General features: G+C 44.8%; 1 protein-coding gene across 1 annotated transcript; it reads left to right on the top strand.

Annotated features, from left to right (window-relative positions):
- On the top strand, positions 1–27,803 carry MKX (mohawk homeobox). Its single transcript, XM_078865045.1, has 7 exons — positions 1–59; positions 10,670–10,915; positions 21,482–21,641; positions 23,914–24,070; positions 25,552–25,914; positions 26,181–26,214; positions 27,097–27,803. The coding sequence occupies exons 1-7, from the start codon at positions 1–3 to the stop codon at positions 27,275–27,277; spliced, it is 1,200 nt and encodes a 399-aa protein (XP_078721171.1). The 3' UTR covers positions 27,278–27,803.

The following is a 27,803-nucleotide window of genomic DNA, read 5'->3' as shown; positions in this document are numbered from 1 at the left end:
ATGAACCGCTTGCGAGGACCTCCTTCCTACATTGCAGAGTGGGTGCTCATCTGCCCGGGGTAAGTGCATCTCGATACGCGCACGTCATCGCCAACAAGTGTGTGTGCTCTTGTGTGCGTGCGTGCGTGCACGTGGGGCAGCTGTGGCGCAGTGGTCATTGCACTGCGTCTGCGAACCCAAGTTCATTTCTCGCTTATGGCCAATATCGGTGCCAATTAGCTGAACCGGTCCTGAGCCTCCCCTATGTCAACTTAGCCTGAAATGGGTACCTAGTGCAGTGTGTAAACATCAGCACTGGGGAGACAAAGGCGGGTGGGCGTAGTGCTGGCTACCAACCTCTGCTTGTAGCGTGCCGGCCTTAATTGGTGCTAACATAACTTTTCCAAACAGTCTAGTCAAGACTATATGGTTGATATTTGTCTTTATGCGTGTGCATATGCGTAATCGTATCTTGTAGTGCTGTGTTAGAATCTCGCGCTTGATTCACAATCAAAAGGTTGCGGCTTCGGGTCTTTGTAGCGGTCTACTCAACTCATTATCACCATCATTACCTGTTTGGGGTCGATAAAATAGCTACTAGTGTTTTGGAAAGTCAACGGTGGTTATTTTATTTTCCTGTGGAAAATGATGAGCACAACCTGTGTGTGATACAGAAATGTGGAATTTCTACTTATTTGATATTCGAGACACCGACTGAAATATACTGCGTGTAACTAATGTACCAATCATCTTCATCCGAGAAAACTTAACCGAGCCTCAAGACTCTTTTAAAATCGGGAGGATTTTTATTATTATTATCATCTTTGTCCATTTCCATTAATGAGCGTCTGAAATGAATCCGATCGCTCGCAGAAAACCCACGCATTGTGTACAGAGTCTCGGGAAATCAGATCATCAAAGGCAGGCGGGTACAAGTCGTTGCAAATTTTTGCTGCCCTCATGAAGCGTGCAAACAAATTATCGTAAGCCTCAATCGGTTGGTTGGATTTAATTGTTGATTTTAACCTTTTGAATATTATTTCAATCGGGATTAAAAATGGGGGAATATGACAACAACGCTGTTAAATTTCGATTTAAACTCACTCTGTCTTCTCGACAAACCTGTTCTACACCTGAGGACGGCTGCTTGCGTTGTGGCCGAAACGTCGTGAGAATTATTTTATTATGTTTTATTTTTATTATTTTATTATTTCCATTCTACGTGACTTTACCGAAAGAACCAAGAAAAAAACAACGCTGTTACGTATTTCTGTGATAATTATACATAAATATCTAAGGTGCTATGAAGAAGGGACATTGCCCGAAACGTCGCCTATTATGGTTTAATTTATTTATTTGAAAGTCACAGTGCTAGTGGGCGGATGTGATGACGGGATTTTTTTTGTTCTTAAAAAAGTGATTCAAGCAATCGACGTTTGTGCAATTGAAAATGCGAATGCTTGTATGACATGGCGTTTCGAGTCCGTCAACGGGCAGAACAATGACCTCAATCAAGTCTCCCAACACGATACGTACAGCATATGCGTTTACATACCTGTCAACCCCTTATCAGTGCCTACCTCATTACAGACCAGTTCAGACCTTATTTATCACCCTGTGCCCTGATAAATCTCAACGTTCATCCTACAAAGTCCCATCACAAGGGAAAAACACAAACAAATCGATATTTTTTGAAACGGCTGATACGCCGTATAACACCTGAAAATTATATTTCCCTGTACAAGAAAACGAATAAACCGTATGAGTTGACAGGAGTGCGTTTATCTGAAGTCACCCGATACTGGTATTGTCGATGTTGCTTCTATAATTATTTACACAAATATGCGTTCTACATATATGGTGTATGTAAGTGTTTTGAATGAGAGGTATGAATCTTATACACGCTGGTATCAGTCTCGTAATACAAACGTCGCGTAACATCACGAAGGTGAGATCAAACATCGGATAAAGTTTTCGTGCGAGACCCTAATATAAATTGTATACTTACAGTACATTGTACAGCACGTATATATACTTCGGCTATACATGTGAGTACACGTGCGTATGATGTATAACGTAATATCGTAATATGTCACACGAATGCAAACATATTGTAAATTTGGCATTGTATATGCTGCTTTGCCTTACAATGCACTTTGTTTTCTGATGGTTATTCAACCGAACCTGGAAGGGAGCGGCGGCGCAGTGATTGGCGCACTGCGCTCTGAATCCGGCTAACATCAGTGGTGACTGATGTTTGATATACGCATTAAGAACCGTTCCTGGAGTCCCTCAACTCAATGCCCAGCGTGGTGAAGTAAGATGAAACAATCCTGATGACCGACATGCGTGGGGGAAGGGGGTCATTGATCCACCAGTGGATTGATAAGGGTCAGCAATATATATTTTTAGATATATAGGCAAACGAAATGTACCTGAGCATACATACATGCACACCGTGCCGATAGCACGCATGCTACAACAAATACCATTTTAAACATGAACCAAGCGATGCTTGTTCCTGTGATTCTAATAGCGGACATTCCAAATGGTTTCGTGCGGTGGACGTGGTGTAGGCTCCCGTTTCATCTGTTCCCTGCGGGCACTGCGTGCTCTGACCGTGAGAGAGGATCGGCAGCAGCAGCAGCTTCTGTGTAAAACCAGACGTGGAATAACAATGGACAGGCGACTTAACAGTGAACACGGTCAAGAGTCAAAGAAGTGTCTCCCTCCTCCCGCGAGCCATGAGTCCCGCAGGCATCGCCTTTCGCGGCGCTCAGCCTAGTGGAAATTGTACCTTACCATGGCGGGGAACTAGATTGTCCCCAAGACAACCAATGTGGATGTCTTACAACGTGGTATTTATTGTATCGACCATGGCGATGATAATGATGATGTGCTGAGTCGACCGCCGACCAAAAGTTGTAGCTGACGATCTCGCTACTACATTAGAAGTGATCGCTGCATAATAATGATCATTGTCAAGCCACCGCTGGATGAAGACCTCCCCAACGCCTGGCTCGTCATTGGGATGAGCGGGGGGTGGTGATGGGGCTGACCATGCTTAACCATGCTGGCCAGTGCCAGTTGGTGAAGGGGTGGGGGCAGGACCGGCTTAGATGTCACTCGCCTCTGAAAGTATCCCTGGCCGCGAATTAAACTCAGTTCTGCGTGCTTATCTAGCTGCACGTAATGGTGTCTTAATGCGAAACCCACTGACTGACGTTCACTCCTGTTGATCCTGTTGATCTGTGCCAGCCCGTGGCAGTGAGTATACTCAGTATACTGGACACTCGCAGCCGAGCCATGTCATATGCACAGGGATATTATCAATCCGCTGCTGGATGAGGACCTCCCCCCGCTCTGCGGGTCCATGGGGAGAAGGGATGTGGTTATTTGATGGGTAGGGGAAATTATAAACGTTCATCGTTATTACCAATTCGTGTTATCCGCCATAAAGTGGATATTAAAGACAATTTGTCTCGCTTGAAGAAATAGGTCATTGTGTTTGAGTGTCAAAAATAAAATCCTCACTGTGATCATCAACTTTTAATAAAGAAAAAATATATAATTGTTGCTCTTGTCAGAGTTAATACTAGCCCGGGATAAAATGTTATAATACATTTAATTGTATAAATTTAACACGTAGACTTTCGCTACCAATATTATTATTCATCATTTATATTAATTGTCTATGCCTGGTAGAAGAGGGTGCATGACATACATTTTACTTACTTTATCTGACGCAAAAAAATAATTCTGAAAAATGTAATTGCGTAAATATTGCATTAAACAATTGGGAATGTACGCTATTAGCATGATAGGGAAACTGTATTGCTTGGTTCATGTTTAAAACAGTAATGTTGCAATATTGTATATAGCTTCAGGTGAAATGTGCTTCTTCTGAGTTAATTATGAATAGTTGCTGATTGCTTGCATGTCTCTTTCACATGATAATGGCTTTGTTAATGTGCTTTATACACAATGCGATGTCATTGATTGTCTGAAAAGAAGTAAGTTTATTTTATTTACTCCGCTTACAACCCACTTGGATTCGCGTATATAATTCAAGGTGGACGTGCGTGAATTACAAACACGTACAAGCAGGAGAGAAAAGTGAACACGTAAAAATGTAAATAAACAACCCAACATCGAAAGAAAATACAATTACCCATGCAACATAAATCATACAGCAAGACTCGCGTTTTAACACGTCAAATCAACAACCTATATAACACCCAACATACATGTCTCGCATCAATGAAGCAGAACGTATACCCCTGCAGTGGTTGGGGAAACAACTTGCACGACTTGACTTTGATTTGTCACTTGAAGCGTTACGATTAAACAACCGCCGTGGTTTCGCACGCCACACGCTTGCGTCCACTGGCCGTGTAAGTTAATTCTATAGCACGATCTGTGCCCGTTCCGGGCCCCAAGGTAACGTACTGCACGCGCTGTTCCAGTACCCAGGGGAGGCAGACGCCTTGGGTGCAATGCCAGCCCGGCGCTCTCTCGTTGGCGGCGTCATCACGGTGCCGTGGGACAGACAGAGAGACGGGAGAGTTTCTGCGAGAGCAACTGGTTAAGAAAGGGATAGTTCGCCCCCCCCCCCCCCTCGTGTGTCTTATGGCTGCATCCGCATTATCGTTCGGCACGATGTCCGATGTTTCGCTCCGCGTGCCGGGAGCTCATTCTGGAACTTAAACGAGTAGCTTCCTCGATTATACGGTATAGCAAATAAATAACATCGGCCTCCATCAGACAACATTAGCAACAGCTGGCAACCCCTATATAATCCAGAGAGAGAACGTGAGCTGCTCTCATCAGTTCGGTGTTATGAGCTCGGAACTTTCTCGAGTCGACTATTAGCCCAACGGGATCTGCATCATCTATCTGGAAAGCATTACGACCCAGGGACTATTCAGTGAGTGTTATATTTAACGAAGAGGCAGCGCGTTTCGCCGCTTGTTGTCGATGTTTACAGATTGAGGAGAGCGGTCGCAATTACCGTAAATATACGCGCCGTCTGCTTCAAAGCGGACATTAAAGTATCCTGTGGATAGGCCGTCGTGTGGTCCAAATTTGCCAATTTAGAAAATTTCCACCGCAAATTACTCAATTGCGGTATTCACGGCATTCATCGCCCCCTCCTGTGAACATCCGGCAGGATCCTCCTGAAAAAGAGTCCATCGGTTGCCTGGGTAAACAAGCGTAATAAATAAATACCCAGACGCAAGCGTCGATTGCATTGCACCCACCCACACAAAGGGACGCCCGCGATTATCGAGCACCTGTTCAGGGCTGTGGGGCACGCGGGTGATGATGATCAGTGCGGAGTCAACAAAATCCAGCACCCAAAGTCCCCCGTGCTGGTGTGTGTATACACACACACACCGATAGCATATGCAAGTCTCAGTAAACACAGGCGTAGGCTGAGTCGGTGTATGCTCGAATACATTTTAACCGAACCGAGGTGACCGGGATTGAACCCCTTGGTCCGCCTTGCGTTACTAAAAATATGACGACAGTTTTTTTATTTTACCATGTAAGGCCCACTGAGCTATATAGCTATTTTTCAGTAGCGACTTGGCCACAAATGATAGCTCAACGAAGTGGCTTATCGTGTGGAAATTTATCGTAGCCAAATCCTCTAAACGCGTGTTTTCTATGTGGAGGGAAAAACCGGAGGACCCGGAGAAAAATCCACGCGACCACGGAGATAAACATGCAAACTCCAAATATACAACCCACAACCTTCTGGATACCAGGCGAGGTAGTTAACATCTTGCCACCGTGGCGTGCTATCCCAGTCATCTAGGTCTTACGCTTTCTCACGTTTAGAGAACATTTGTACATAAGTAAACATTGTACCGCATTGGAAGCAACACAATTTATTTGTATTTATCTGTCACAAAGTAAAAACGTTGTTTAAATTAAAATTAGACAAATACCTCACATTTTAGTGCCCTACAGAAATATGTATAGCGAATTTAAATGTTCAACTCTAACTGTCCGTGTAATGTGATATATTTATATATGTTGGTGATCCAAAAACTGCCCTTGTACTGCATTGCTTTCTTTACTTTTTGCAATAACGTAAGGCTAGCATAATTTTCGTGAATTCCAATAATTGTGGATTGAAACACGCTATGCGCAGTCGAATATATATATGTGCCAACTATTGCTTTGTGGCAGTTTGATTAAGAGATTCAACTGAAAGTCGCATTATCAATGACGTGTTTTAGTCATCGTGTGTACTCATACATACTTGACCATCACGCACAGCGCACAGGTATCGCCCATATAAATGCTGTGTCTGGATCAAAATAACACATGCCTCACACGAACTTTTTCAATTGTGCTGCATCAAATAATACTTGGCCTCTTATGCACCAATGAAAAAAAAACAATCGTAGCCACAGTATCACAATGATTTCAGTGATCAAACAAGCATGGGTCGGTAGATGTGTCCATTGGCGCCTTAAGCTCGTGGTGGAAATCCAGTTACATATGTTGGTGGAAGTCTCCTTAAAAGACAATGAATGTAGACCTCCCATTAAGAGGCTCTCGTTGAGGATATATAGATACCAGGTGGCATTTAGTTTTCGTATGAGTAGGCTATTCTGGATGACAGTCCCATACGCGTAGGAATAAGACCGTGCAATACTGAATACTAATGTATCCTTGTAGCCTGTTGTCAATCCACTGCTGGATTAAAGCCTCCGCACGCCTTCACAGCAGGAGGGTGGGGTGGTGTTGGCGGGGGGGGGGACCATACTTAACCATGGTGGTCAGTGCGGGTTATGAAAATTATTTAATAGTCAACGTTTCAGGCAATGGCCCTTGAAAAAGAGTCGTTTCCTAAAACGTCACATATATATTACATAACATATCTTTTAAGGCAGTGTTATTGACGGATGTGTTGAGTTTTCTGTTATCTGTGCTTGTGCACCACGTCCATCGCGAAGTACAGTACTCATATCAATAAATCTACCATGTATAATATAGTCGCTAATTTGCCACATTTAATGGTTGCTATAAGGGTTAAATCAAGGTTCATTCGGGTGTCTAATAATCATAACAATACGGTTGGCAGCAATGCATGCAATTTAATCATGGATGTTGAAGCATGATCGCAAATGCTTTGTAACAGATGAAGACAGACGTCTTTTGGTGCATACATATTCGAACATCGATCAGTCCCGTAGACTGTCAGGTGATCGCTGTAAAACAGTCAGAATAATTTGTGACTGCGTGGTGAAAGTAGTTTGCATAAATACAAATATACATGCAAACATGGATGCACATATTTTATTGAATATTATTTGAAAATTAGGGTGGAGCGATAGCGTGATGGAACAGTGGGTCGTGCACTGCGCCATGAATGCGACAGGCTTCCAATCTGGTCCACGGTTAACATCAGTAGCAAGTGATATCCGAATCGTTTTCCCACATTCCCCGCCGACTTATCTACTCTACCCCCAACCACCTCACCAACTCGCACCAACCGGCGTAGTGAAGTATGGTAAAACAACAACCTAACATTGGATTGTCAAAGGGCTGTAATTATTCTATAAATATGCGCGGCATAACGCGTGCATCAACGCACACACACCGCGCATAGCGTGGCGAATTGGTCATGGATTACACGATGTAATAAAATTTTTGTTCCTGGGTACGAAGTGTTATTTTTGAATTGCCTATGCCTAAAAAGTATAGAAAATGGCTATTATTCCCCACAAACTTTGCTTTTGTGACCAGGACTTTACGTGAAGGAATGACACAAATGCACACGTTTTCTCATTAAAAATAGGTAAATTTCAAAATATCACTGTCCTGGTCACAAAAGCAAAGTTTGTGGGGAATAATAGCCATTTTATTTCCAATTAGGAAATAACACTTACTACCTAGGAACAAAAAAAATGATTGTGTTACACAGTGTTATTCATGCTTTTGTTTTTGTTACACTGTTATTACAGTGTCGAAAGAATAAAGAAAATCCCTTTGGTCAATACAATACTGGACATCTGTGAAAAAAGATCTTTAATAGCTCGTCGGATTCCTCAAGTATACATAAATATTCAGATTCTGATTTGTAGCTAATTAATTACCGAAATAATTTCAACACGCAACGAGCCATTATGGCTATTACTAATAGCGGGAGATCAAGACTTTTAATGGCATCGTTAAGTTCTACGGCTGCGTCCAAACCGCCCTCACAGTGCGCAGTTCACGGTTTAACCACGCTAGCTACTTTGGATAGTCTGGCCCCCGTCATGGCAATGTCGACTTCCATCACTGGCTCAGGGCCGTCAAAGGAGTTAAAGTGTCGCCCCAAAGTTTGTTTGAGCACGGAGAATTCTGGATTGATAAAAAAAACCTTGCAGAATATCCTGGTCTCGCATTTGATTTTAGCGCGGAACAAATATGTGCAATGTGTTCGAAAAAAATGCACGTGCACAATTGTTGGCCATTGCCTATTTATTTATGTGAAGGCCCATGCGGCCAGTAGATTAAAAAAAACTACGTTACATGAGAGTTTACTAATTTAATTATGTATGTGCGCTAAGTACTATATCTATCGTTGTGCTGTGTTTCTATATCAAATACCTGTTTGTATATATACTACTGTATATATGTCAAATATACAGTATGTGGTTAATATACAAGTGTTTTATATGAATGTGTGTTATACTTATGGATGTGCTTTGCATATACTGTCCTGTTTTATTTTGTGGATATGCACAATGCTTGGTTTAACGGTTAGAAAACGGGATATAACAAAAAAACACAATTTATCCTCAGTAATTGTAAAATATATTTGCACCCTCATTATTCAATTGCGGTACACGGTATATATTTTAGTATGTTTGCTTCAACACTGCGAAGCACTACCGATATGACCTCTGGGCCAAGAACAGAACATTGCCCAATTATCAGTGTTCTGGAATATGAATCACCATCATAAATAACACGGCTCACACATCCTCAAGTTAACCTCATGAGAGTTTACTGTTTTGTTTATTTGTTTGATGCTGCTGCTGCATAATCAAATAATTCGATCTTAATCGTGGCCCACCTTGATTGTCACAAGTGGAATACCTGGAAATATTCAGTGATTGATGCAGAGTCCTTGTAACATAACAGGCTTTTATTGAAAAAAATGGAAGACATATACTATAACCACTTGGGCCACCCGATTCCAAATAAGTTTCAGTGTCTCTTACACCTTCCGACAGGCATGCACAAGGGTACACTTCACGCATTGTTAGTGAGCGGCAATGTCGGAATGTCTCCCTTGCTCTAGCAAGTGAGAGGTAGTCCTGGAGCATTGGTGGGAATTCAACATTTTATGGGTAGGAGGAGCAGTGATGCAGTGATTTGCACACTGCACTATGAAACTAGCGACGTAAGTCCGATTGCTGGTCACGGCTCACGTCCATGGCGAGAGATTATTAGAACTGGTCCCGGTTGCACCCCACCCCCACCCACCAAAGAAAACAAAGACAAAGATCCCCTGTATAACCTTAACAGACTGTAGGAGCAAGTGCTGTTAGCCTGAACCTATGACGATCAACACGGCACACGAGGGGGTAGGTGGGCAGCACCACGCCCAGTCGCCTATGCCTCTCTAGTGGCGATGTTTACACACCACACCAGGCACTCATTTGAGGCTGAGTTGACCTGGGGGAGGTCCAGGACCGGTTCAAAATGTTGGCCGTGAGCGGGTATCGAATTCGTGTAAGCCAGATTTATAGCGCAGCACGCTAACCACTGCACCCCCCCCCTTTTCACCAACACGTACCGACCAGCGTGGCAATGAATAGTTAACCAACCCCTTTTATTGACAAGTCTTGGGGAATCCTTCATCCAGCGGTAGATGGATGAATGATTCCAATTATGAAGCAACTGCAAGGGATGGCAGCAGGATGTACTAGCAGGTCACCAGTCATCTACAGGGTTAATCGACATTGAATTCTTCTTCTAGTGCTACTTAATTTACTGTTTAGTGTTTTATATATCAAATAGCAATTGCATTGGGCAAATTGAGTGTATATATATTGATATGATACTGCTGTTAACATTTATTTTAAAACTCGGCAAGTCATTCCTGGGTTTAAAAAATGCAACGAATAAGATGACAAAAATTCATCTCATTGTGGCCCCCCAAATTTAGACAATTAATTAAATTGGGTTTCCAAATCTCTGAAATTAGAACGCTTCTATATAAAGTTTCTCGAGACTCAGTGACGCTTGCCTGGTTAAACAGAAAATGTATTGAATACATATCCTATATACACAGTATTGAGGTTAACCGAGCTCATCGTCTTATTGGGGTTGATAAATCATAACTATCTCTGTGGAGAAAGTCAAGATAATTTTCATTATGAATAGAAAAATCCCAGTAAAAAAAAATTACACCACTGTCTCAGGACTATAAACAGAAGTGAGCATTGCCCAACTATTTATTTAAAGACTCTTCTAACCAAAAAATTATATTATTTCAATTACACCAAGGGTCCCAAGGTGCAAAGATCATAATTTTCAGAAGAGTCTTTGATTATACACTACGTAGATATCAGGATATATACATGTATACAGGTCAGAGATGACCACTGTAGTGGAATACATAATACACGGTCACTGCTTCCTAACAAACTTCTCTGTTACATGTGTGCATTTTAAGAGAACGGCTGCCTCCTGTCGCTGCTCACGGAACAGAGTGTTCACCGTCAACAGCAGCAGCCATGAGCCTCATGCCAGGCAGCCCTGAGCAAGTGGAGGTGCGAGGAGTGCCTGGCGAGAGGCAGGCGGAGCCCGGGGTCAGAGGATCTGCCCCTCGGCCGCCCATAGAGGCTGCCGGCTTCGGGGAACCCCCAGGGACAGACGCGTGGGACTCGGAGCCAGGCCATGGGGACATGCATCCCAGCAGGTACTCTGCTCTGTGCTCGACAACCCCGCACCCTGTGCAGTCGTGTTGAGTTCCAGATATGTGTAGAGGTGTAATTGTGTAGATGTATGGGTACGGATGGGAAACAAACACAAGGGGCGGGGTTAGGGCTGTACACGAAGGAGATGCTCGCACCGACGTCCGCACCTACATCCCCCACGGGCCCCTCCCGGGGGCCGAGTGCTATAAAAGGTGGTGAGCCGGAGGGCTCGAGGTCGAGTATTAGCTTAAACCAGCGAAGAGCGAAGACCAGCTAGAATAGGCCCCGGAGCTCCCCTGGCTCGCTGTCCTTGTCAGGGTCAACCAGGGCAAGCCGGTGGCGTGGCCCCGAGAGCCCAGACTGACGTTCTTATAAGAGCCGGTCTGGAGACTCAGGGTGCCGGGATCCCAGCTTGACCAGGGCTGGGATAGGTAGCCTCCCCTAGCTCCGTAGTGGAGGACTCGGGCGTAGGTTAGTGGGGTTAGATGTTGCGTCTCCCTGTTAGACGAGTGAAGGGGACGATACCCCTCTAAGTGCTGTGTGTACCCGTTACTGTGCACAAGTTGGTGTTAATAAATAAGTGTGCCTCCGACTCCGTCGTCAAAGCCTCCTGAATACTTACTACATATGTATGCAGGGCTTAATTTAAGTTGGGTCTGCCCGGGTCAGCAATCCGAATAATATTCCTGTACTCGGCACACCAAATCTGATATACCTCTCACTGTGGCTTTGGCTACTATAGTTATATACATTATTCCCTCGTTATTCGCGAACTTGGCTATTTTGGCTATCGGCAAATCGCATCTGGAACTATACACGACTGCATCGAGAGAGATAAAGAAAGTGATGAGATAAAGTGATGAGAGAGAATGTGGTACGAGAAAGTGATGAGAGATAAAGTAATGAGATAGAGATGTGTTATGATAATTTGTATCTAATAGCTTATTTATGTATTTAAGGTAATTCATTAAACAAATAGGTTTTCATAGACCAACATAATTGTCCGAGAAATCTGCTATTCACCAGTATCTCTCGCAAATGAGGCAATCCTGCACCTATTCCAGTCTACCAGCGACCTGGAAAATATTCAGTGAGAAATGAAGGTCAGATTGTTTACATATATATTCAGCGGAGTGGCACTGTGATTAGAGCACTCAAATCACAATCAGATCGAGGATCTACTCAGTCATCATCCCTGTGTTTGGATGACAAAATTAGTGTGCACTTTTGTCGTATAGGAATGTATAATTTCCAGCACTGGCTTAGGGCCACCAACAGATGACAAGCGTCATTCCATTCCATGAATATTTTGGCACGTAAATGCAACACGATATTGAATTGCATTTTAGAATGTTATGGTTGTGTTGTAAAGGGTAGCAATTATACTTTTTTGTTTAATGATCCGCATGGTAAAACACATCCGCCTGTGTGTAAATGAGCAGGTGCGCCTTTTTTTCATACTAGATTGAACATATATTTGGTGTTTTTGTAGTTTCTGAAATGTTCGGTGCAGTGTAGGACGAATGCCAAGCTGTGCGGTCTAATATTACTGCCTGAATAAACCGCGTTACTGCAGGTGCCGTCCAGCTCCTTCACCGTTAGGACACAGTCGCTCACAGTGGCAATGGCTCGTAGCTGTTTCCTTGAGATTAATAAAAAAAACACAAACCAAACGATTAAATGATTTTATGAAGGTTTCTTTGTAACAAAAGCCTGCAGTTTAACTTTTAGGCAGTGTTTTTGCACGGTTTTATAAGTACCGTGTAAGCACTAATGTGTATTTATTTTACATATGTGTAATGCGGGCGTAAATGGGCACGTCGGATGTGATCCGAGAGGGAGGAGTCAGGGTCACGTGGGGGAGAAGTTATAGCGGGGAGACAGGAAGACATCTGGAGCAGTCGGGGGAGTGAAGAGGGGAGACCACATTGGGTGGTCGCCGTGCCTCAGCCTGATGGCTGAGGGGCTCATGACGGCGCCAGCCAGCGGGGTGGAAGAGAGAGTTGGGGATAGAGACAGGGAGAGGCCACGCAGGGCGGAGATTGGAGAGTGGCGAGATCGCCACACACAGTAAGACTCGGCACCGTCGGCCAGCGGTGACCGAGCACGGAGGAACGAGGAGCAGCGGTGGAGCTGCAGTGAGAGCAGCCGGGGGACTGCACAAGGGAACCTGCAGCGGAGCTGGTGGAGCTGCAGTGAGAGCAGTCGGGGAGACTGCACAAGGGAACCTGCAGCGGAGCTGCATAGGAGTAGAGAAAGGCTACGGGAGCGACGGCAGCTGTCGAGCTGCCAAGCGGGGGAGGCTCTGAGCGAGGGCCGTGTGGGACAGTGTAAAGAACCCAAATAAAGGACAACGGAGACAGACCCAGTGAACGAGTCCTTTATTACATATGTATAGAGTCACTTCGGAGACGCTATTTAGGAGGCAACAACTTTATTCTACACCACATAACACCGTTACACACGGGACTACCATGCACCTAACTCTTACACTTGTTACATACGGGACTATAACACTCCTATCTCTTGCGCACATGGGGTAACTATAACCGGGTCAGAACAGCCAACGTGCTGTCTGACCCACGACGTCGGAGACGGAGACGAAGACGTAGCACTTCCACTTCACCTGCAGACAGCCCCGATATTCGATATTCGATCGGGGCTTCCTTTTTATCCCTCTCGGCGCAGCCGGGCTCCACCCTCGGCCGAGCCTCCCTCTGGAACATTCCCGAAGGTTTCAGATCACCTTGCACATCCCACCTGCCCTGCTCAGCCCTTAACCACGCCCCCTTCGGGAACTCTCTAGACGACTCCTGGCTACTCTTCCCGTGTCCCCTCGGTCACCTTTCCCCCACATTCCTCACTCCAGCCCATCACGCGCTTCACCCAATGCCAGGGTGACTCGTCCTCATATGTTCCCTTCCACCAGCAGCCCGCACCACTCTCCCTGGTTACCAATTATGTGGCAATTACTCGCTGCGCTGGTGGATTGGCTGCAATCACATACTCTGTTGGTAGGACTTATTTGCCTCTCTCAGCTAGCACCCGTTACCACGCACCTAGTGACCCACTGTATGGTACTGCACGATGTGCTAGCCTCTACACCCATATTTCCTTGTTCTACAGCACTTAGCGCTATGCGCCATAGTGATCCATTTAACATCACTACACATATACTGTACCTTTCGATTTAAAGCTTTCGTGACTGCAGGGATTCATCTTCTTGGTTCTTTCGGTAAAGTCACGTAGAAGGGAAGTAATAAAATAATAAATAAATATAAATAAAACAAAATAAAATAATTCTCACGACGTTTCGGCCACAACGCAAGCAGCCGTCCTCAGGTGAAAACCAGGTCCGTCGAGGCGACAGAGTCTGAATGAAACAGCACACGAGCTTGGAGCATATATATAAGCTGGGCGCCTTGACAAAGGAATTTGCATATCAAGAGGAATTTAGCATATTTATGGGAAATGCAGGAATGTGATTAGTACTGTACTACATATGCATGTGCATTATGCAGGATTAACAGCATCAAAGGGAGCTGCACTTGCTGCTGCAGTTGCTGCTGCTGCTGCTGCTGCAGTTGCTGATGCTGCTGCAGTTGCTGCTGCTGCTGCAGTTACTGCTGCTGCAGAAGCTGCTGCCGCAGTTACTGCTGCTGCAGTTGCTGCTGCTGCCGTAGTTGCTGCTGCTGCAGTTACTGCCGTATCCATTTTAATATAACACCATGTATCACTCTACCCACCCCAACGTGCATCACACTGCTGCACATCTACTATACAATTACGACACCATACATCACTCTGCACACTGGACCAAGCACACAAATGCCACACCATCTGCCACTATACACTGTACCATTGACCATCGTGTCAATGGGTGAGTGGTGACAGAAACTTGCAACGGAGCAAAGAATCCATTCCCTGCAGAGAATACAATGCCAGTGAGTGGAACGCGGTCTGAAAGTCACCGTAAACGTGACCACAATCAGTTACGATCCGAAATGGTTTATTACGTCCTTCCAATGATTGCTAAGCCAGAATCCATCTTCTCGGTTGAAATTGTCTCTGTGTTTGTATATGTGGATCGCCTCATGAACGAATCTCTCATGATAGCCAGATGGCTTGCAGAGAACCTCTGTCTTGGAGAAGTCAATGTCATGTGAGCCCACTGAATTGTAACAGTGATCTGCCACGGCCGAGGTGTTTGTCCTACCGTGTTTCAGGTCTGCTTTATGTTCACGGATGCGGTCCGAGACATGTCGTTTGGTTTCTCCAATGTAACTACTACCACAGAGGCAACTTAGTTTGTAGACGTCAGGGTACTGTATGTCTGGAACCACATCTTTTACAGACGGGACCAGATCACGGATTTTATGTACTGTGTTGAATCGGACCTGGATCTTGTGTTTAATCAGGATTTTGGAGATCTTTTTTGTGACCCCAGCAATGTAGGGTAAGGTGATGGTCTTGAAAGGCTCCTCAACAGGATTCTTCTTGATGGTTGGAGTGATGGCTTTGCGGATTGTATAGTCGGAGTAATCATTAGCCTTAAGAGCTTGGCGTACGTGTTTGAGTTCACTGCCAATGTGTTCCTGGTCGGAAATACATATGGTATAGAGTCTTGATGAGGGAATTTTTCTGGGATGGATGGTGGTGGGAATCCGGTTTTAGGTAAGCATCCGTATGGGTGGCTTTCCTGTAGACAGAGTGGATCATTGAACCATCAGGTCTCCTTTTAATTAGGACATCCAAAAAGGGTAGCTTGCCATCTTTTTCGACTTCCATAGTGAATCTGATGGCTGGGTGTATGGAATTGATGTGGTCGAGAAATTGGTCTAGAGCAGGCCGGCCAAGGGCCTGAGTCACATCGCTGCAGATGTAGCAAGATCTGAAATCTCTGCAACCCTCAAAAACGCTAAGATGCCAGCTAGCAACATCAGCAAAGATGAGCGTTTTGAATTAGCTCAATTAAAAAAGACGGATGACATTGTCATCCTCTCAGCCGACAAAGGCAATGCCACTGTCATCATGGACAAAACAGAATACAACAGCAAAATCCAAGAACTACTCAATGATGGCAGCTATACAAAAATAAAAAGAGACCCCACCAACAGCCTCGTCTCTAAAACCAAGAAAATCATTTCTGATTCAACCACAATAATTGATCAGACCAAACAGTTCTCGTTGAAACCTTCTGCAGCCAGGCCACCAAGATTATACGGCTTGCCAAAGATACATAAAGAAGATACACCTCTTCGTCCCATTGTCTCTACTATCAACTCCCCCACCTATAAACTGGCTCGTTTTTTGTCTGAAATCCTACGGCCTTTCACTGGAAAAACCACCTCTGCGGTACTAAACTCTACTGACCTGGTATCGACAATCAAGGGGATTGCCCTGTCCCCAGACGACCTGCTTGTCAGTTTTGATGTGGTTTCCTTATTCACCAATGTTCCTGTACCTGACACCATCGCAATCATTGAAGACTTGGTTCATCAAGGACTGAATGCTGGGGTACCCCCCCTGGTGAGACACTGCTTAACCAATACATACTTCACCTGGAATGGAACTTTCTACAAGCAAACTGAGGGCACCCCAATGGGCTCCCCCCTATCTCCGGTTGTAGCCAACATCTTCATGGAGAAATTTGAGACTAACGCCATCAAGACTGCCACTCTACGCCCGACCTTATGGAAGAGGTATGTAGACGACACATTTGTCATCTGGCCACATGGCCGGCCTGCTCTAGACCAATTTCTCGACCACATCAATTCCATACACCCAGCCATCAGATTCACCATGGAAGTCGAAAAAGATGGCAAGCTACCCTTTTTGGATGTCCTAATTAAAAGGAGACCTGATGGTTCAATGAGCCACTCTGTCTACAGGAAAGCCACCCATACGGATGCTTACCTAAAACCGGATTCCCACCACCATCCATCCCAGAAGAATTCCCTCATCAAGACTCTATACCATAGAGCCCAATGCATTTCCAACCAGGAACACATTGGCAGTGAACTCAAACACGTACGCCAAGCTCTTAAGGCTAATGGTTACTCCGACTATACAATCCGCAAAGCCATCACTCCAACCATCAAGAAGAATCCTGTTGAGGAGCCTTTCAAGACCATCACCTTACCCTACATTGCTGGGGTCACAAAAAGATCTCCAAAATCCTGATTAAACACAAGATCCAGGTCCGATTCAACACAGTACATAAAATCCGTGATCTGGTCCCGTCTGTAAAAGATGTGGTTCCAGACATACAGTACCCTGGCGTCTACAAACTAAATTGCCTCTGTGGTAGCAGTTACATTGGAGAAACCAAACGACATGTCTCGGACCGCATCCGTGAACATAAAGCAGACCTGAAACACGGTAGGACAAACACCTCGGCCGTGGCAGATCACTGTTACAATTCAGTGGGCTCACATGACATTGACTTCTCCAAGACAGAGGTTCTCTGCAAGCCATCTGGCTATCATGAGAGATTCGTTCATGAGGCGATCCACATATACAAACACAGAGACAATTTCAACCGAGAAGATGGATTCTGGCTTAGCAATCATTGGAAGGACGTAATAAACCATTTCGGATCGTAACTGATTGTGGTCACGTTTACGGTGACTTTCAGACCGCGTTCGACTCAATGGCATTGTATTCTCCGCAGGGAATGGATTCTTTGCTCCGCTGCAAGTTTTTGTCACCACTCACCCATTGACACGATGGTCAATGGTACAGTGTATAGTGGTAGATGGTGTGGCATTTGTGTGCTTGGTGCAGTGTGCAGAGTGAAGTATGGTATCGTAATTGTATAGTAGATGTGCAGCAGTGTGATGCACGTTGGGGTGGGTAGAGTGATACATGGTGTTATATTAAAATGGATAAGGCAGTAACTGCAGCAGCAGCAGCAACTACGGCAGCAGCAGCAACTGCAGCAGCAGTAACTGCGGCAGCAGCTGCTGCAGCAGCAGCAGTAACTGCAGCAGCAGCAGCAACTGCAGGAGCATCAGCAACTGCAGCAGCAGCAGCAACTGCAGCAGCAAGTGCAGCTCCCTTTGATGCTGTTAATCCTGCATAATGCACATGCATATGTAGTACTAATCACATTCCTGCATTTCCCATAAATATGCTAAATTCCACTTGATATGCAAATTCCTTTGTCAAGGCGCCCAGCTTATATATATGCTCCAAGCTCGTGTGCTGTTTCATTCAGACTCTGTCGCCTCGACGGACCTGGTTTTCACCTGAGGACGGCTGCTTGCGTTGTGGCCGAAACGTCGTGAGAATTATTTTATTTTGTTTTATTTTTTATTATTTTTATTATTTTATTACTTCCCTTCTACGTGACTTTACCGAAAGAACCAAGAAGATATACTGTAACTGTTTTAGTTTGCATACATATCAGTAAAGCAATTTAAAACAAAAGTCAATGTGATTTGTTGCTTAAATGAGCAAGATTGGTGGGAATTCCACATTCATATAGTGGGGGCAAGTCGATATACAGTGATACCTCGGTTCACGAACGCTTCTGTTCACGAACAACTCGGTTCACGAACAGAAAAGTTCATAAAAATATGCTCCGGTTCACGAACTCCGCTTCGGTTCACGAACAGGAGCCACGGCCATTTTAATGCTATTTCCAGGCTGTCACATGGTCGTGACTTCCTGTAGGAAGATCGTGGAGAGAAGAAGAGACACAGAAAGAAGTACTGTGAGTACTGTGAAGACACTTTCAGTGACTTTTTGGTGTGCTTTTTAGCACATACAGTACTGTACTGTACTACTGTACTGTACTGTACAATACTGTACTTACTGTATTGTACAGTTCACCCGTTTGAGTGCTTACTGAAGTCATCTCAAGCAAGGTTAGTGTTCTCTCTTTATACACTACTATACTGTACAGTACTAATGTGTATTGTAATTTGTTTCATATTTTTGTACTTCAAAAACCAAAAAAAAAGGTCAGAACGGATTAACCGGATTTACATTGAACCCTATGGGAAAATGTGCCTCGGTTCACGACCAATTCGGTTCGCGACCAGAGTCAGTTCACGAATTAAGTTCGTGAACCGAGGTATCACTGTATATAGAATAGCAACTGATTGATTTAATCATACATTTAAATACAATTTTGACCCCAGCGGCTTGATGTGCTGAGTGAACCTCCAACCAGGATTTCAACCTTCTGATTGTGAGCCCCTCACTCTACCACTGAAACACCTTGCCAGAAACACCTTGCCAGATGCTGAGCACCATCCCAAGCCGTTGCCATATCTGACAGTCTTGTGATGTAACAAAGTGCTTGCCACAAATTAACCACAACAATTTGTTGATCTCTTCAAAGAGCATAAACCATCATGCAAACTCCGGTCATCTTCGCAGCGGCTTTTGGCTAGCCTCCGAACAAAGACGGTCACTGCATCGTGCACTTTCAGATGCACTTCTGCGGCCGTCTGGAACGCTCTTCCTTCTGACATTAGGACGCCACTGGAGCTATGCACTTTTAAATTTAGATTGAAAACTCATTTTTTTATGTTTTTTGTTATTAGTTTGTTGTCCTTCCCTCGCACCTCCGATGAGCACGGTTGGCTAGGTACGGTACGAAAGAAGTTCAACATACATACGTATGAGCATATTTCGTCGCTCCATCTCCACGGCGAACATCTTGGAGACGCTCCATTCCTTGGCTGCCACTAAGCGCACACTTAGTTTTCTTAACGAATTATGCCTTCTTCCAGTGTACGTTAGAAAACCCATCTGTTCCTCTCTTTGTCGACCACCGACTATCATCCCTTCAAGTGATACGTTCTGCCCAAGCCCACTTACTATTCGCAACAGTCCTCATGGTGTCTCAAACTTTAATTATCTCATTTGTTTTCCTCTTTCTGTCTCTCAATGTAAATTTCAAGCATGCATCTCTAAATGCTTTTTGCAAACTTTTAGCTCATGTTCTACATTTGTCAGTGTCCACAATTTTTGTGCATGGAAAGTAATACACATTTGATAAGGCACTTGTGGCACGTTGCTTCACATGAACAAGTTCAGCTCTCATTCAGCTCTCTATTTCAACACGTTTATCTCGGTCCACAGACAATAACTGGTTAGGGTTTTCTGCTGGATGTTTTAGTTGTGCCCGGCCTTAGTAAGACTATGAAAATGCATTTGACGCTATAGAAATGTGTAAGCAGTCATTCAAGCTGTCACAAACAAAAGCCTCAATAAAAAAATATATTTAGATCTAATGAAAACCAGTCACAAAAAAAGAGCAACCGCACTGATAATGGCATGAAAAAATTACCAAGACAAATCCAAGGAGAGACAGACAAAGTTATTCACAGTGACATTGGAAGATTTTTACTTAAAATTCGTTTGGCAAAACACTGAAACATTATTGATGAAGAAAATATCAATTGTCTCAGATTTTCTGACGGCATAGTCATTATAATAGTCAAATGGGAATGAAGAACTGTTAGAGGAATTAAATAAAGAAGGCCGCAAAGTTGGACTCAAAATAAATGAGTAAAGCAAAAATCACGTACAACACGTTCACGAAACAGATCTATATGGTGGAGGATAAAGGAAAAAATATAATAAATATGCCCCCTTTATTCCCATCATGTAAAAATGTATATATATTTTGTATAGCATCTTGAGATCCTGTTGCATTTAGGTGCTGTATAAAGCCATGTTCTATTATAATTGTTTGTAGTTAAAAGAGTCCCATGAGTGGTATCTATTTTTAAGTGGTACTTGTTTTTTTTGTCCCAGACCTGAATGATGCTTCAGAAAAGCAGATAGTTCTTCCGGGAATTGTTTTTGGCCGTCATCATGATCTTTTGAAACATGACAACTTGGCTCAAGGACTTTTAAAGAGGCAATCCCCTCTACAATTCTGAATTGAGTGCCGTCACTGATTTCTTGGAACCAATCGAATGTGTAAAATTTTCGAGCAACATTTTCAGTACTGTTTCTCAATGCTGTTTACTAAACTTTTAGACACATATATGGTTTTAATGTAAATATAGCAAACATATAATGATCACTAAATAAGCATTCACATAAAGACAGAATGTGTTCTCGTTCAAACAAGCATGGGGTGACTCTCATCTCTGTTTGCGGGTGCTAATCTCTCCATAGGACAGCAACTGTTGACTTACTGCAAAATATTTATTATTTTATTGACCCCAGAGGAATGATGGGCTAAGTCGTACTCTACTTGGGATGTGAACTTGCAACTTTATTATTGTAAAATTATCACTCCGCCAACATCAGCACCTGACCCACCACAGTAAGAGTGTTGACGCAAGGTATTATGCATACTGTCACAGCCATCAGGTTTAATATGTGGTCTTCTTGCAGTCATCCCAATCCCATGTCTGATGTATGTATATATGTTGAACTTCTTTCACACCGGATGTAGCCAAACGTGCTCATCGGAGGTGCAGCGTTGTCTGTCTCACTGACACTTTGACCCCATGCAGAATGTGGTGTCTATTTAACTGCATGTCTGATCCCATGTTTAAACGTGCCGTGTGTCTCACCTTGCTGGTGCCCCTGCGTAGCCGGAGGTCGGGAGCCCTGCGGGTTCGCCACAAACGGCAGGCCCTGCAGGACATGGCTCGGCCCCTCAAGCATTGGCTCTACAAGCACCGCCACAACCCCTACCCCACCAAGACGGAGAAGATCTTACTGGCGCTGGGCTCGCACATGACTCTCGTGCAGGTGATCACGAAAAATCCCCCTTGAAATAGGGCTCAGGCAATGCACGATTGAATTATGGCACGGTTGGGTAGCCGACCTGTAAGGGCAAAACCCAACTGAGCCAGTTTGCACGAAGTGCAGGGCATCACGACCAACACGTGTCGTATGCTGTGAAGTAGACTTCAAAGAAGACACTGTTGGCAACCTTGAAAGGAGATGCTGAGTGTGTAATGGTATAATAACCCAAATGTAAAAGCACTGTACCCAAATTATCATGTATAACTATACACTTATAGTGACTAATTCGGAGACAATAAGACTTGGAGGCACATCTTTATTAACAAGCACCATCGGAATTAACACATTTCATATTTAGTCCGTCTATTATTGGCGACGCTACTCAGTCAGGACAGTTGGTAGGCTGCCTGACTAGTGGTGCCCCGAGATGGTAAAGATGGAGACGACGACGAGAAGAATGGTGAAGACGACGAGAATGGTGAAAATGAAGAGAAGAACGGTGACGAAGGACTTCAGCAGCACGACGGGGATCCCACTCTCACAACAGCCCCGAGGTCCCCCACAGGTGCCCCTCTTATTCTGTCAGCATGGCCTGGCTCCGCCCTGGCCACGCCCCCTTTCTGGAACCTACTAGCGGGTCCTGGTGGGCCCCTTCTGTGACTTTTCCCCTAGATCCCCCTCTCGTGTATATCCTGGCCTGCTGACGTCAGGACTGCCATATGCCGCAGATCCCCTTTTCTGCCAGCAGCCAGTGCTTTGCGACTGCACACTCATTGAGGTTTTTTTTGTAATAAAAAAAGATCATTCCTACGTGTTCTCAATATATTCTGGCATTGTGGTTCGAAAATCCATTTACAAACAGAAGGTTGTGAGTTCAAATCTGAGTCGGTGGTCGACTCAGCCCATTATCACCTACAGCACCGATAATTTAATTAAGCACTGCCTTATGGAAATTTGAAAGGTGGTCACAGTATGGAAATACTGTCCCCCACTGTGGGATTGAGGAATTTGCAAAACTTGTTTTGGTGCCGCTCATTAAGATGAACACCACCTGATACTCTTTTGAGTATGAAAACGCTGACCTTGAGCTGATATGGTGTCAAACTAGATTCGAAGCTTTCGTGACTGCAGGAATTACTATTTGGTTCGTTTGGTAAAGTCACGTAGAAAGAAATAAAATTAAATAATAATAGAATACGATGTTTCGATTGCAACACAAGCAACCATCATCAAGTACAAATAAATGAGAAAACAAACATAGTAAACTTGGAAATATAATACAATACAACACAGAGAGTCGGCCAACACAAGTCAACACCCCACCTGGTTGATTACGTTTCTCCAAAGATTGCTCAATTTGAGAGACAAAACATAGACACACAGACAGACACACAAGCAGAGAGAGACTCACACAGAGACAAACAGAGAGAGACACACACATAGGCACACAGAAAGACGTCTCTATGTCGAGGCCTTCCTCCCCTCTTTAAGGCCTCGACACAGGCCCTCTTCATGCTCTGTACCACAAGTTTGACTTTAAGCTGCATTCATATTACCATTATGTAGTGTGTGTTACCGTGGTTTTCATGCTATTAATTTTTGCCACGTATAAAAAGTTAAGTACATTTTATATTTCATGATTCTATCCAGATTTTTGTTTCTTTCAAATTATGCATTTTCAAAATGTTTAAAGTAACCACTTAATTTTGCAATGTAAACCGTGACCACTACACACAGTGGCGTGCAATTATAAATGATTCTACGGGATGGTTAATGTTCTTATTTCAGCAAAGGTCTATGTGGTGGTTTAATTTTATTAATATTCTTCACGCTCACAACTAGGTACATGCGAATGAACGTGGATCAGAATTCCCAAACAATGTTGCTGTAAAGTTGATGGTAAAGGCCATTTGGCACCATCAAAGTTCATGGCTTGCAAATCAACTGTTGTTAACCAATATTAACAAATCCCGGGTGACTTCAGTGACCTGGGTCTTTCTCACAAAATTAACCATGGGCCTCATTGACTCCCAATGATTGTCACCGTGATTATTTAATCATAACTTTTCATCTTACTTAACTAACTACATAATCGTGCTTTGCTCAGAGCCACCTACCTGTGAATATGAGCACCCGAACCCATTGGCCTTTTGAGCAGGGAGGCGACACTCTTCTCACTTCCCTTTTGACATCGATTTTTTGCCACAATTCATCGGCCATCCCAGGGTGGCGTTAGGCCGGCTGACGCACGGCACTCTTCCCTGTGTGCATACAGGTGTCCAACTGGTTCGCAAATGCACGGCGTCGCCTCAAGAACACGGTGCGGCAGCCGGAGCTGAGCTGGGCCATGCGAATCAAACTCTACAACCAGTACGTGCAGGGCAATGCCGAGCGTCTCAGTGTGTGCAGCGGCGACAGCTGCTGCGCTGAAGGTAAGGGACACGTGTACACCAGCAGCAACAAAAACAACAACAGCTGCCATTCCCCACCAAGTGTCGGTGTTGTCACCACGGCAGCTGTGCCAGGCCAGGTGAACTTTGCATATGTGTAGTGGCATAGAATAATAGTAATGTAGCGGCATATTGCTGGCTGCTGGCAGGGAAGGGGACCTGCAGCTTCGGCAGCCCTGACGTCAGCAGGCCAGTTTATACACCAGAGGGGGATCTAAGGGGAAAGGTCACAGAAGGGGCACACCAAGAACCCGCTGGTAGGTTCTAGAAAGGAGGCGTGGCCGGGGGTGGAGCCAGGCCATGCTGACAGTATAAGAAGGGCCCATCTAGGGGACCTCGGGGCTGTCGTATGGAGTGGGATCCCCATCGTGCTGCTGAAGTCTTCGTCACCGTCCTTCTTGTCGTCATCTCTGTCTTCACCATCTCGGGGCGTCACCAGTCAGGCAACTGTCCTGACTGAGTAACGTCACTGACCATTGCCGGATTTATTATAAAAGTATTAACCCCGATGGTGCTTGTTAATAAAGAAGTGCCTCCAACTCTTAGTGTCTCCGAATTAGTCACTACATATGTACAGGCATTCATTTGCACCTCGTGGACATACGCATTTTCACATACTGGCACACACACACTGAAATATATATAAGACAAAGATCCCCTGTAAAGCCTTACCAGATTTTTGGGGCAAATGTTTTTAGTGAGCACCTATGAAGGCCGGCACGGCACACGAGGGGGTGGGCTGCCAACACCACGCCCGGCCGCCTTTGTCTCCCCAATGGCGATGTTTATGCACCAGGTACTTATTTAAGGCTTAGTCAACCTAGAGGAGGCCCAGGACCTATTCAGATAATCGTCACTGGTATGTGCAGGAATTGAACTCGGGTCGCCGGATTCATAGTGAAGCGCTAACCGCGACACTACCACTGCACGTCCACACACAAATGGATATGCATATACAGAGCATATGTATATTTGACACATTTATGCACAGTAAACATAGTCGCTGTCCCCAAGTAGGGTTTGGCCCCACCATGGGAATGTAGAATTTCCACGTTTGGCTCAATGAAGCACCACATGAGCTCATTCGAACATGAAGACACTTTGAATAGTTGTTGTGAGCCATACATCACAGCCCCTACCCCCCTCTTGCGCCCACACCTTTGAACCACAATAGCATGCTCATTTCGATGGCCAGCGGATTTTAGCTAGCCATCGAACAAAGATGGGCACCGCATCGCACGCTTTCAGATTAGCTTCTGCAGCCGTCTGGAACGCTCTTCATTCCAATATTAAGAAGCTACCACAGCTATGCACTTTTAAATGATCTAGATTGACAACTCACTTGTTTAGAACTGCTTTTTGTGTTTAGTTTTTTGTTGCTTTTCCCCGCACCACCTACGTATGGTGCAAAAATAAGTTCAACATACGTACACACACATGTAACAACGTGTGTGTTGTCACAGAGGGCGAGGCTCTGCTGTTGAAGGAGGCGGCCGACGAAGACCGGGGCCGGGAGGCGGCGTGCGGCGACCCGGACGCCGTCGACTCGAGCCTCACGGTGGAGAACGTGAGCCGCCGGGGCCACGACTGCTCCCCACCACACCAGTACAAGAAGAGCCTACTGCGGCGCTACCTGCGCGACTCCTGCAAGCACGTGCTGGCCGGGCGAGCAGGGCCAACCGGCCCACCGGGCGCCCAGGGACCGGTTGCGAGAGGCGGCAGTGGGCAAGCGGCGTCGCTGGGCTCGGCCTGCTACGAGGACGGCTCCATCTCACCCGTGTCCAGCGAGTCCGACAGGAGGCCCTCGCTGCTTCTCCCCATGCACGGTACTGGACGTGTGCGAAAATAGAGCTTCATAGGTCATCGGATTTCTCCAGGATGAATAACGATTCGGTACAAAGTGTTGCGAGCGAGCGGCTGCGTCCTCCTCTTCTGGCAGCAGCAGCAGTTTGTTGTCACTCACATATGGCGATACTTATTTCATGCAGGGGAGCGTAAAGGGTTAAACAATGGGGGCTTCTCAGTACAATTGTTTTGCATTGAACCAAACATGGGTGTCTGATGATTAATTGTACTTTGAAACTTCTTACAGGCATTTCAAAATTACGGGGCCAAGTTCCATCCAGGTAAGCTTTACATTTTAATACACACACATCATTGTAGGGTGTTCCATCAAACGACATTTCATATTCCTGTGATTCAGTCAGTTATTGCTCTGGGTATGTGACGTCACTTAATGGGGGACATTTGTGACTTGTTCTCTCGGCAGTTATTGATCCTATTTTACATGCTTTTATTTGTTGTTGTTGTATCCTCAAATCTTGTAACTCAATTTTCACCCACTTCACAATGTGGTATCGACTGCAAACTTGGTATACTTATGTCATACTGATGGCAATACAATATTCTATCATAAAAAATAAAAAACATATATTTTAAAATATTATTTTTAACATGTAATGTTTCGGCTTGACGGTAATTGTTCACGGTAAACTGACGTTGGCTGTAATTGCCCACGGTCCCTTACGTTATGGCAAGCTTCTGGGCCACTTCCTGGAGTCGTGGAGTTCTTCCATTACTAGTACGGAACATTTAATAAAATCGTGAATAAAAAAACAAGTTTTTTAAAAATATTACTTATTTCATTTCAATAAACTTTATACATTTGGGATTTTTATTCCTGGTGGTTCTAGTTTTTTGATTGTCCATCAACTGCAAACTGTAAATTGTAGATCGGCAGACGAATAGCACTGTGGCAATGTGCTGAACTCACATTCAGAAAGCTGAGTCTGAGGTTATACAATTGTGGGAAGTCAACAGTGGTCATATTTTGTATAGATTACCCCTACCCACACGATACTGAACTTTAACTGCTATTCTCGGGCCACTTAAAGAGATGAGCACTGCCCCGCCACACGTTGAGCAAAGCAGGCACTTTCGATTCTGAGATGTGAAACCGTAGAATCACATTGACAGCTCATGGTGATGTTGTTTGTGTGGTCACCCAGTGTGCAGGGAGCCAAGGAGCTGACCTACTGGAAGGAGCTTCATGCCGCCATGGCTCTTACCAACCTGGGCACCGCTCACAGCCAAGAATTGGCTGGTGCGAGGGCCCTGTGGATGAAGCCATCGCCGGCCATCACTGCCTCGACCGCCCTGCAGCTCCGAGAAATGAAGCTCGGGCTCTAGGGACGAGTGTTTAGGGGGCTGACACGAGAAAAAGCGTGCTCTCCCCGCCCGCTGCAGCTGCGACTCCCGCAGGGGCCAGGATCGTTACCCAGTGCTTGAACACACCGAGGAGAAAACCCTCGCGGATGGTGGTGACAGTCACAAAAAGGACAAATGCGTTGTGGAGATGAATTGCTTCGGCGCAGTCTTGTGTACAGTGTTTGTTTGTTAGCTGTACAACAGTCATCCTCATCGGCCCAGCAACAGGCTGGAAGATAAACAGAATCAATGTCAAATAGAGAAAGGTCAAATCCCCAAAGCAGAAACAGTCGAACGATTTGTTTAATAAATTGGGCATCCATTTAACTACAGTGTGAACTGAAGTTTTTATGAAAAAATACAATTGATATTTTTTCAAATAGCATTTTTTTACTGTGCTTTCTGCCAAAGAAGCAGAACTTGCCTAGCAAAGTGTCAGCTTAGCTGTGCTTTCTTAAGTTCTTTGCAGCTGCCTTGACTTTGTTCCTAAGGTTGGCTTTTGACTACA

The sequence above is a fragment of the Lampetra fluviatilis genome, chromosome 1 (genome assembly GCF_964198595.1).
Source record: "Lampetra fluviatilis chromosome 1, kcLamFluv1.1, whole genome shotgun sequence".
NCBI lineage: Eukaryota > Metazoa > Chordata > Hyperoartia > Petromyzontiformes > Petromyzontidae > Lampetra > Lampetra fluviatilis.
Note: the sequence above shows the minus strand (reverse complement) of the source record. Positions and strands in the feature narration are given on the sequence as shown.